The sequence below is a fragment of the Toxorhynchites rutilus genome, chromosome 3 (assembly GCF_029784135.1).
Source record: "Toxorhynchites rutilus septentrionalis strain SRP chromosome 3, ASM2978413v1, whole genome shotgun sequence".
NCBI lineage: Eukaryota > Metazoa > Arthropoda > Insecta > Diptera > Culicidae > Toxorhynchites > Toxorhynchites rutilus.
Genome location: NC_073746.1, coordinates 118,446,675 through 118,459,494, shown reverse-complemented (window position 1 = coordinate 118,459,494; position 12,820 = coordinate 118,446,675). Strand labels below are relative to the sequence as shown.

General features: G+C 40.2%; 2 protein-coding genes across 2 annotated transcripts in view; both read left to right on the top strand.

The window, feature by feature from the left end:
• Positions 1-12,820, top strand: part of LOC129780145 (uncharacterized) — an 80,733-nt gene that overhangs the window by 59,413 nt on the left and 8,500 nt on the right. The gene's annotated exons all lie outside the window — the stretch shown is intronic.
• Positions 4,904-5,635, top strand: LOC129773450 (uncharacterized). Its single transcript, XM_055777056.1, has one exon. It carries the CDS (start codon positions 4,904-4,906, stop codon positions 5,633-5,635), a length of 732 nt encoding a protein of 243 aa, XP_055633031.1.

Below are 12,820 nucleotides of genomic sequence, written 5' to 3'. Positions count from 1 at the left end.
CAACATGTTGATATATTCCAGTTGAAATATAGTTAAGAGTTTGGCTCCATTAAACTTATGTAACTGAGCCTGTAAAAATAATCGGATTAATAAAAAAAAAAGTAGTTCGCAATCAACCCTAGCGGGTCAAAGATAGTCATTAAAATGCGCAACACTTCCCGTTTCGTAGGTTGTTTCTTCCCATCCAAGAGATGTGCATCGAATCTAGACCAACAAAACTCGAATGCGAGACGATCCGTCGGTGCATTCCACCATAGGCCGAGGACCTTTTCGGTGGCACTATTGGAGTTTATGTCGAGATCGAAATCCATTGCTCGTTGCTCATCAAGGGTAGATAGAACGCACTGGGAATTGGACATCCAATTTCTAATCTCAAATCCTCCCTGAGCATGTATAAATTTCACTGCATTCGCCAATTTAATAGCTTCATGTTCATTTTCTACGCTTACTAGTAAATCATCGACGTAATGTCCCCTTTTTATTACTTTCACGGCTTCAGGATACTTATGCTCAAATCTTTCTGCATTGAGGTTTTTCACGAATTGCGCGGTATTGGGTGAGCAGCATTCTCCGAATGTCATAACGCACATTTCGTACACACTTGCTTCTGATTGATATTTTCCATCATGCCATAGGAATCGCTGACTATGTTGATCTTCCTTCGCATGCGTATCTGGTGAAACATTTCCCGTATATCACCTCCGACGGCCACTCGATGCTCTCGGAATTGTAATAGAATGGAATTTAATGGAACAAGATTATCTGGTCCTACCAATAGGGTTGAATTTAGAGAAACTGCATGGATAGCCGCTGCCGCATCCCATACTATCGCACCTTTCCAGGTTTGTTTGGATTAGTGACTGGGAAAATAGGGAGATACCAGATTTGCTGGTGATTTTCTTTTAATTCTTCATCGGTTAATTTCCGGATGTATTTTTTCTCTATGTATTCAGCTATTTTTCCTTGCATGATGCGTTTCAGTTCCGGATCTTTTTCCATTCTTTTTTCAAGACAGTATAACCGTCTCTGCGCTAAAGCTTTACTGTCCGGAAGCCTAATTTCGTCATGTCGCCACAATAACCCTGTCTCGTATCGCTCACCACTAAACTGGGTAAGAGATTCGAGTAGATGCAATGCACGTTTATCTTCGTTAGACATTAATGATTGACTTGGCTTCGTAATCCCCAGGGCTTCTAGAGAAAAATATTGTTTCACCGTTTGATGTAAGTTATCGTGGGTGTTGCATGAGCATGGAGAAACGTGAAAAGAATAATGTATCATGTGCAGGTCGACGACATCCAAGGCGAGTTTTAATAGCAATAGGCTGATTATTGTTTCCTTCACGACTTTTACGCACCAACATAACGTTTGCGTGTTTTAATCCTATCAATATGTTTGGTCTAATATTCTCATAAGATTCGACTGGTAAATCACGTAAATAACTATGATGATGATGATGATGATGATGACCCACCTCATACCCCTACAAAGGTTTGAACTGGCCGATTTAACTAATAGATAATATTTATATTTAACCAAATTAAGATATCAGTATTATAAAACAAAACAGCGAACTGACTCTGTTGCAGGCATGAATTTCTATTAATCGAACATCATAAATAGGCAAAACCTTTAAAAGAAAAACAATGGTCCTATCCTTGTTAACATTATCATAATGATAATCCCAACTTCAAACTCAAAGTTGCTTATCCTTCAACTCAGGCACATTTAGCGTCTGAAACGGCAACCGGAGCTCCTCGACGGTACGCACGTCCTTCAAATTGTATCTTTTCTTGTGGCAACCTGAAATGTCTAAACTGACTTTTTGTGAATTCGCCTCATAGCGTTGCATTCCGCCAGTCCACTGCAGGCATAGGGGCTTGATTTCTCCGTGCAGTCCTAAGAAACTCGCTGCTTTTTTATCCAGGAGTGTCGAACCAGAACCCTCATCCAGGAGGGCGTAACAACGTAAATCTTTATCGACGCCATGGAGTACCACAGGCAAATAACGTAGTAGCGTAGAATTGGTTGACAGCTGATGAGTGTGACAGTTTCAGAGCATCAGATTGGTTTTCATTATCCACATGATTTGTATCGTATCGAGGTGATCATTGCTTATGTAATAACGGATGGTGCTTAAATGTATAGCCATTAATACCGCACGGTTTCGAGTAACAACCGCCTTTGTGCTGTCGGAGACATTTCCGGCATAATCTAGCTTCACGAATTAAACCCCATTTAGCGTCGTAGCTTTGTGTGTTAAAACGTGTGCATTTTTCTAGTGATTCGCAGTTTCCTTTACAAGCGATACAGGTTTCAATCTTCGATCGTTCCGTCGCTATGTTAGTATTCGAAGTGTACTGTGTCGATGCATCCGTCGAAGATGGGCGCTCCGAGTGAGTGTTTATATATGTTTTGCCCTTCTTGGGATCGGTTTGATGAACTCGATCGTTCATATGCTTCGGTTCAACTATAAGACAGGCATCTTCAGTAATCGAATACATCCAGGAGCTGAACATTTCTAAACTCCCTTGTACTACAGTTCGGTTCGATCTGGCCCATTCCAATCTAAGAGTTGGTGGAAGTTTACCAATGAGTTCTTGAAGAAATGATGCATCATTCATGTACTCTTTGCATTGACATGCTTCGATGGTTGCGCAGAGGTTTTGTACCGCTAGAGCAAAATCAATTAGCTTATCCATTGCATCGGGCCTCACAGATGGCATAGCAGAAATTTTCTTCTGCAAAGTATTTATTATTGTATGAGGTTGACCAAATCCTAATTTTAGAACGGAAATTGATTTGGGTAGGGTACATGGATGCATCAAAAAACTTTGAACAGCATCATCTTTCAAACAGTTCCGGAGTATGATCATATTTTCTTCATTTCTGTATCCACACATATTCGAAGTGCTTTCGTAAGTGGAAAAAAACATGGGCCACTCTTCTGGGTTGCCAGAAAATTTCGGTAAGACTTTAGGCACTACCAGACGCGCTGCTAACTGATCTTGCGTCAATCTATCATAATCAGCGGATCTCAGAACTCGTGATGAATCACGTTCGTGATGTTTGGGTGTTGATCGCTCTTCTGGTATAAACGGTTGTCCATGTTGTTGATTTACAGTATAGTTGCCAGCACCTGCTTGAGCTTCAAGAGCGCATTCGTGTCTGCATTCACGTTGGGACATATTGCTTTTGTCATGCAACCGTTCGTTTACTTTTGACGTGGCATCCTGCTCATCTATTTCTGAATTGTTGACATCATTCATTTGTTCTAGAATGTGAAATCGTTCGTCTAGCATTTCTAGTTTCAGTTTAATTTCTTCTGTTTTTCAACGCATGTTCCTCTTCTAATTTTTTCAGTTGAAGTTCTAGAAGAGCTTTCGTTTGATGTTTAGATCCTAACGACTTGATCGACTCCGCTTTTGATGGTGGTTTAAGGTTTGATTCTTTCTCTGATTTTTCTCTGCTTGTTGACGGTATTTCATCTTGATTTAGATTTTGCTGTGTTGTCTGCGCGTTTCTGCATTCTTGACAACTCCAGTCTTCATGTTCTATATCCTGTGTAACACCGACACAAGTATAATGGTACCATTCATCACACACGTCACATTGAACCATTCTGCTATTATCGTTCGAATTGCACGAACGACAATTGCAGTTTACAATTTCTTGAAACGCAACGTTTCCCAATGGTTTTTGTTCTTCCTTGTTATCTGGCATCTTCGCGTTATTCGGACGAGATGTGTCTGTAGATTTACTAGACTTAGTTTTTCCGACATTGGACATAGTCAAAGATTTTTTTAAATGTTGGACACTTTAAATTTAAATAAACCAACTCTGTTCCGTTAGTGTGATGGTTAAAAAATTCTACTTTTTCTATTCTTTTTCTATTAAATTCTATTTTTTATTTAGTTTCGTATATCATTTTTATAAAAAATATATTTACTTTGAGTCTCCTCCACAGTTTAATCTTCACCTACTACCTCTGATATTAAACCTCCTGTTACAAAGAATAAATTTAAATTTAAATTCTATTCAAATACATAAATCTGTGCATCCTTCTCACCTTCAACTAATTTGTCAATTACATAAGCGTATAGCGTAGAGCGATTCAATTATTCTTTTACCCTTTCAGTTCAATTTTCTTTTCAAGGATGATATTATCTCCTATTTGTATCTTCATCCCTATTGTGTGTCTCTGGCTTGAAAACGATATTTTCTTGCAGCATCTGGAACCGTTGTTTTGGAATAGAGCGCGCACGCAGATTGCGTAACAGACAGTGTTTTGAGGAAGAACTTCGCCGACTACAAAATGATCTCACTGTCGACCGTAACAGTTCTGTGTACAACCTGAATCCATTTCTGGATGAAAATAATCTCGTCAGGGTGGGCGGTAGATTGCAGAAGTCGGATTTGAGTTACGACAACATTCATACGATTTCATTGCCACTTCGCTCTATTTTAATTTCGCTTATTCTCATTAACGAACATCAAAGGCATCTCCACTGCGGACCACAGTCGTTATTGGCCGCTGCTAGTTGAAGATTTTGGATCTTGCACGGTAGCAGTGCTGCTCGTAAAGTGTGTCGCGACTGTATTGTGTGCAATCGAGTCAGCCCAGTACGGATCACTCAGCAAATGGGACAGTTGCCGGAGGATCGTTTAAAGCCTCTCCCTCATTTCTCCATCACTGGCGTCGACTATGCCGGCCCTGTGAATATAATCGGACGACGAACTCGCCGTGCAGTGCCATCTAAAGATTATATCGCCCTGTTTATTTGTTTCGGAACGCGCGCCGTGCATCTCGAGGCAGTATCCGACTCGAGTGCATCAGCTTTTCTCGCAGCATTCACCAGATTTTGCTGTAGATACGGTATACCAAGTAAGATGTATTCCGACAATGCAAAGAATCTTTTGGCAAAGAGCCAAAACACTTCGTGAACTTTACCAGAAAATCGACGCTACCGAGCACAACGACGAGGTCAACGACTTCCTTGCAGACCGGCGTGTCCAATGGCTTTTCATTCCAGCTCACTCACCTCATCACGGTGGGTTGTGGGAAGCTGGCATCAAAGTAGCAAAGACGTTTCTTTCAAAAATTGGAAATAACTATAACTACACGTTTGAGGAACTAAGCACTCTACTTGCACAAATCGCTACGTATATGAACTCGCGTCCGATTTCTCCGATTTCAGACGACCCTAGTGATCCACAACCGCTAACTCCTGCTCATTTCTTGATCGGGCGTGCATTGGACGCTTTACCGGAGATTAACCGCCTAGAGCAGCAAATCGGTTCATTATCCAGGTGGAACTACATCCAACGTGTTTCTCAGGATTTCGGATATCGGTGGCAAACCGAGTACTTGATATCTCTTCAACGATTGACCAAATGGCGCGATGTCTCGTCAAACATAGCAGAAGGTAATTTTGTGTTACTTGTTAACGACAACGAAAAGCCACAGCAGTGGCCTCTGGGGCGCGTACTGGAGATCTTCCCCGGGACTGATGGACTTGTCAGAGTGGCTTCGGTGAAAACATCTAAAGGAGTATTCCGTCGAGACGTTAGGAAACTACGTCGATTCCCTTTGGATAATGATGAGTCCTTGCGGAAAGAACATTCGGATCAATGAGACTTAAAAAAATCCAAATTATTATTATTATTGACGTGGGACTACGTCTAACCGGAGTATATGGGGGGTAAAATGAAAACCTAAACACACAGAACATGCAGGAAAAAATGAAAGATTCCGAATGATTATAACTCGAACATTTCTTACTGAATCGGAAAGATGTTTGTATCATTTGACAGGGAATATTTCTACGTATCTATCGCAATTAATAAAATATTATTTTTCATTAGATAAACAATTGAATAACTGTAAAATGTTAAGCGTTATCTAAACGCCCTAACTACCTCGTTTTGATTGGCCCGATTTACGGTTTCCCCAATACAGCCATCTTAACCAAGCAGCATTAGGTAATCGACAATGCAAATACATGAAAGTATGGGGATTTTTGTTCTCACCGAAATGTGTTCCCTAACACAGACTTCAAAACCAAGCAGTGTTGGAGAAATCGACATTGCAAATACATGAAAGTCGGGGGTATTTTAGTTCCGACTGAAATGTGTTTCCCTAACACAGACTTCAAAAATTGGCATTGCAAATTCATACAAGTCGGGGTCATTTTTGTTCCGACTGAAATGTGTTTCCCCAAAAAACAGACTTCTGAACCAAGGTGTCTGAGGATCTGGCATTGTAAATAGTGATGTCTAAGTTTTTCATTTATTCGATTTAATCGTTGGGGGCATTTTTCAATATTCGATGCATTCGAATAATTGTCTTTCAATATTCGATTAATCGAGCGAATATTTATTTTTCGTAATAATCACGTAACACGTTGTTTTTCTGGTCGCGTGGTCTATCCGGTTGTCGATGTTACACGGTTGGATAAAAAAAAATATATAGCCTAATTCTTAACCTAGAAATGTAATAACCTTGAGAAAGTTTCCTTTTTTCATTAATCGCGATTACAGTGACAATTATTCGATGTATTTATATTTTGATTTTCAATTATTCGATACAAAATTACTCGATTATGATTTCAGACATTCGATTATTTGAATTAATCGAACGATGAATCGACGGCTCTAATTGCAAATTCATGCAGGTCTGAGGTGTTTTTGTTTCGACTGAAATATGTTTACCTAATACAGACTTCTAAACCAAGGTATCTGGGAAAATCGACATTGCAAAAAAATTCAAACTGCGAGTACTTTCGAACTCGCTTGCCTTTGCGCAGACTAGAATATGTTTCCTTAACATGGTCTTCTAAACTTAGAAACCTGGTAAAATCTTGCAGACATCAGAGGCGAATGAACTTCCAAGTTTAAAGGTTCTATAACATAAAAAGTATAAGTTGAAGTTGTTGCTTCATGCAAGAACTGCGCCCGCAATCGATTATTGCTCAGTCGCCGAAAGTTCCGAGCTCAGAGAGTTCATTCCCCTCTAGTTTGCCTTCCAAATTGCCATCGTAAACCACACCTTCTCTCGATTCAATCACACACAAAAAGCATACTTAAGCGATATTCTGGTGGTGAGACACATTCATTTTTCGTGAGGACATCGACAAGACAACATCGTTGCCTAACGTGCTGGAGGAGGTGGACGGCGAAGGATCGACACATACACGCGCAGAACTCTTTCCGTTAGGATGCCATTCAGCATCGAGAAAGTTCCGGAAAGATCTAATCATTGCTGGAAAATAATCTGCCAGTTCCTTTGGGAATTTTCAAAATACATTCATGTGAAAGAGTTTATTTGAATGTTTTCTATCCATGTAACACTGTGACCAAATATGTTTCAAGCAAGTGCTATTAACAGATGGTTATCGAATTAGCATTAACCACTGGTGGGCTTCCAGTATCGAGGAAAATGTGGAAATATCTAATCGTTACTGAAAATAATCTGCCAGTTCCTCTGGGAATTTAAAAATACATTCATGTGAAAGAGTTTATTTTAATGTTTTCTATCCATAAAATATCCATATAATACATTTGGGTTTGTGATTTGTCAATCAAGTACAGTTAGCAGGTTAGCTTCTGAAGATTATTCTTCAGAACAAGGTTTTTCGTATCCTATATTGGATGCATAAAACCTTGTGCCTCCAACGTAACGCTCTCGTTTTCGAAGTCCCCCAAATATTCATTTATTCATTCATTCACAATGGATTGAGATTCAACTTCAAACAAATGATCTCTAAATCAACGATAGTCCTACGTCACCCTTGCGGTTATACCATAGATATAACCCACTTCCTGTTTTTTTAGAGAAAGGGGAGGAGTGTTCATTCATCATAGAAACGTTTCGTGTCCCCAAAAATCTTCACCTTCCAAATTTGGCTTCATTTGCTTGATTAGTTATCGAGCTATGCAGAAATTTGTTTTTCATTTGTTTGGAAGCCCCCGCTAAGAGAAGGTGGAGGGGTATCTAACCACCATAGAAACATTTATTGCACCCTAAAACCGCCATATGCCTATTTTGGTTTCATTTGTTTGATTAATTCTCGAGTCATGCAGAAATTTATATTTCATTTGTATGGCAGCCCTCCCTTAGAGAGGGGAGTGGTGTGTCTAACCACCATAGAACCATTTTTTGCACCCTAAAACCTCCATATGCCTAATTTGGTTGCATTTGCTTGATTAACTCTCGAGTAACGTAGAAATTTGTGTTTCATTTGTAGTGCAGCGGTTTCATTTGTAGTGTCGTGGTCGTGGTCTAGACCACATGTCGTGTTTTTTTTATTGTTTTCATAGTCTCGGGACCAAAGGCGCTATATTTATTTTATATTTTTTCTGAAAATCTGATGATTTTTTACATAACTTATGTCGAAACCAGAGAGGCGGTTTTTTTCGTTTTTGACTTGTGATTTTTTAAGTTAATCGATGGTTTCAAAAATCATTTCTACTGTACTTTTGCGGTCGCACAACACCTTCGAGCGGCCGAAACCAAGCTTAGATTCGACGATCAGTGCGGCTTTGACCACATGACAATCAGTATTCAGAAATGCACTACTATCTGATTTACCCGCAAAAAACAGCCAATAGTTTATGGTTATTACATTAATGGCTCGTTACTTCAATGCAGTGACAACATCATGGATCTCGGTGTTGTTTTGGATGGATGGTGTTGTTTCTTTTAGACAACACTATATTTTTTACATCAATGAAGCGTATCGACAACCTGACTTTATTCCACCACTACTAATCCACCCCGACATGTATCTCGTTAAACCCGGACACAATTTTCTTTTAACGTCCAAATAAAGTGAAGCGAAAACTTGATTTCTGATGCAACAAAGTGGTTACATCATTAATGAGCTCCCACCGTGAAATCATCCACAATTTACAAATGAGGGGGCTCACTTCAATATGCTGTGAAGTTCATTTGACTATGAATAATGAAACAAACACGAACGAAGTAAAATCAGATAGCGACGGAAGAACCCGAATGACTTTTGATTTATGTTGACAGAGAATCTGCTGGAAGAAGCAAAAACACATTTCCAATAAAATGCGAAGGCCAATGGCTCCACACTCCCCTTAGAATCCTCAGGTGAATATGATTTTGCTTAGCGCTAATGTTGTGTAAACATAAAAACATTTTTTTCATCATTTCGTCTGAAGGTAGACAATCGAAGCGCAGTTTACAATTTTCCAACAAAATGCGCTGAAATGCGTTTCATGTATACTACGTCTGAATGTAGTTTTTGACTGTTAAAATTTCGATAATAAAAAATTGATTGATGTTCTCCGAATGTATTGTTATACCTTTTTCCTTACTTATAAAATAATTTTAAAATAATTGTAATAATGCCCACGACAAACGAGTTGGCAACTCTGGCTACCACTCACGTACCGGAGACCCCATGCGAAGCCGCGTGTGTGAATTCAGCGGAAGGAGGTAAACGCCTTCCGTCTGCACACAATGAACATAACTAGACGAACGGAAACATGAATGTGCTTGTTTATTAAAAGACATTAAATAAAATTTTAATGATGCCTGTTACGGAATTTCTCCGATGTGTTTGTTCGCGTCCCTTCTTGTGAGCAGCCATTGCCACTCGGAGCCATTGCTATCTTTGCTGGCGGGTTTGTCTGTGTTTTGCCTTCCATGTGGAACTCACTTTTGACTAACTGGCGATTGAATCTCAAGACCGCTTCCGCAATTTTATTTTATTACAGCTAACCTTAGATTTTAAATAAATGACGTTGATCGTAAAACACAACAATAAGATCGAAGAACATGTGTATAGGAAAATCAAATGTTCAATTAAATGCTGTTTTCCCCCCGGTTGAACTTTATTGCCAGCCAATCTGGACCTCGAGTGCATGGGGAGAAAACCCTCTCATACGAGCGCATTTGCTGCATTTCTTTGGTCGTAAAACAAAATGCCAACGAGGTGAAGTAGCCAATTCGAAAGCCATAAATAAATTCAATAAAATATTTATAACATCCCGGAGAGAAGTACCAACTACGGTTCCATTTCCTTTGGGGGTTTCCTCGCACCACTGCTACTTCTGCTGCTGGATAACATTGCACTTCTATTCGAAGATTATGTTGAGTGGAAACTTGTGGATGCGCGTTTCAATCGCCAGGACTCATCGGAATTAGATTCCCCTCTTGAACTCGGGTTGAACTTTGCTGGACCTATTTCTTCAACTTTGTCAAGCCTTCAAGATGTCATGATGGTGTCTTCCCCCACCTGGTATGGAAAACTTCTTCGGCCGATATACCGATATATGAAGATTGTCGACAATGGACTGTAGTGTGGCCGAAGGCTGTGTGCAAGATTGCGAAGAGCTGAATATCGCAAAACACTACGTTTGTGTGATGATGTGTGTCGAATATATCAAACGCTTGCCTTTTTTCTAAACGTGTATACGACCTCAAGCATTTAACCCTATTCTCCCTTATCTCAGAACTAACGAGATTGTTCACAGCTCTAGACAAAGGACAATGTCGTAAGTGCAATCCATCTTCCCCCTCTCTTAACATCATTCTGTTGCTCTGGCATTCTCCTCATAAATTATTAATTGTCTCTTGATTTTTCAAACATCCCTCTTGATTTCATGAGACTGACTTCTGCCATGATTCAAGGATGAGACAGTAAGCTGGGACATGTGCACAATGTACACTCGCAATCCACATCCAAGCCCCGGCCAACCTTTCCAGACATGTGAAATTGTTCCGCTCAGCACTTCATTTTTCCTCCATAACATCACATGACAGGGTTGATGAGAAGGGTTCACTCGTCCAGCTGTGGATATGTGTAAAGTGCATCGGTGAGCCGGAGACACAAGTTGAATGCAGTCGGTCAGGTCTGTGGTTCATAATAAACTACAGGACATGGTGGTGACTTTTTCGCTTTTACAGTCGCCCTCGCGCCGGAGATCTTCCGTCCAGTTATTTTGCTTGTCGACAGATTTTCCAGCAGCTCTTGACAAGTCCCAGAACGAAGAAGGGGGAGGGGCGTTCTGGCCTACAGCCTCCATCGGCTCGTCTCTGACCGGAAAGCATTTGTGCGGCAATCCAGTGCAATCGTTTTAATCTATCCTACCACTCCAATCTGTAGTGGGAAGCCGCCTACCCAGAGAGAGATAGAAGCTAAAGACCAGAAAATAGCCTCACTCAAAGAGTGAAGATGTGTCGCAATTCAAACTGAAGTTCGACGCATATTTCCTACATCGGTCCTGTTATTGCATATTGCATGCAGGAGGGTGAAGATTATGAGTGTGTTTATGGTGCAACAAGCACCCTAGAGGACGGATTTCCACGCCTGTAGATGCTTGAGGGACGGATTACACATATGTGTGCTATCCTTTCCATTTCTTTGCTGGAAGGTTGCTTGGAATTTTTGCGGAATAGAATACAAATGTTCCCCGGAAGACTCTCAAATCATTTTCGAATTATAATTGATTCTTTATCATGGAATTATTTGATCTGTAGCTTAGTAAGTATTTTCTCCTTGAATTTGTTTTCAGTGGTTGTTTAAATGTTTGACATTTACCTAATAAAAATGAGGATATAAAAGAGAGTAGAAATAGAAAAGATTTGCGTTTTTCATATAGAGTTGCAAATTACTGGATTTTAAGCTTATTGTATTGTTCCTTCCATTTTTGCCGCGACTCTCGATGAAAACTTCGAGTTCCGTTTGGAAGAGCGTTTGACTTTGGTTTTCTACCATATCCGGGTTGCCTGTCGATGATCAGACGTTCTCGTAATCGGTACATGACATCACATTCTGTTCGAAAGTGGTAATGGATTCTTAGATGGAATAATGCTCTCCTTATATATCTTATATGTGAAACAAAGGGTTTTTTCCGTGCGTATAACGAAGAAAACGAATGGTCAGATTTGAGTGGTCTTCATATCGTTGTGTTTGTCAAAACCCAGAACATCATTTTCAGACGGAACAAAGTTCGCCGGGTTAGCTAACATTAAATAAATTCATTATGCTAAAAATCGTAACAAAACAGCTAATTGCTGGACACCATGAGTAGTGAATCTTTTGGTTTCATTTAGCTTGTAAAGGGCGAACACGAAATTATTGACACCGAAAATGTCATGCCAATTTTCTTATAATGTTAAGAATGAAACCAAAATTTCAGGGTAGTTTTATACATATATTTACTTCAAAAATCAAAAGAAAAGTTAATCGAAGGAGCCTTGAGTGTAAAATTGGTCGCTTGATGCCCTCCATCAAAGTCTTTACAGTGTCATCCGGTACCAGTTTCTCTGTTTTTTTTTTCCATTTTCTCAGCATGTCCTTCTCGTCTTTGACTGCCCAGTACTGCTCCACCGGGCGCAGCTCCGGACCGTTTGGCGGATTCATGTCCTTTGGAACAAAATGGACAGAATTGGCCTCATACCACTCCAGGACACTTTTAGAATAGTGGCATGATGCCAAATCTGGCCAAAATAGCGGAGCTTCGTCGTGCTGCTGCAAGAACGGCAAAAGGCGGTTCTCGAGGCACTCAGATTTGTAGATCTCGCCATTTACTATGCCCTCTGTCACGAAAGGCTCACTCCTCAGTCCGCAAGAGCAGATGGCCTGCCAAACGAGATATTTGAAGGCGAACTTCGACATTTTCTTCTTCTTAAATTTGTCGTCCACATCGAACTTGCTCTTGCCTGTGAAAAACTCCAACCCCAGAATTTGCTTAAAATCGGCTTTTATATACGTTTCGACGTCCATCACACAGCAGCCATATTTTGTACGCATCTTCTCGTAGAGCTTCCGTGCCCGAGTTTTAG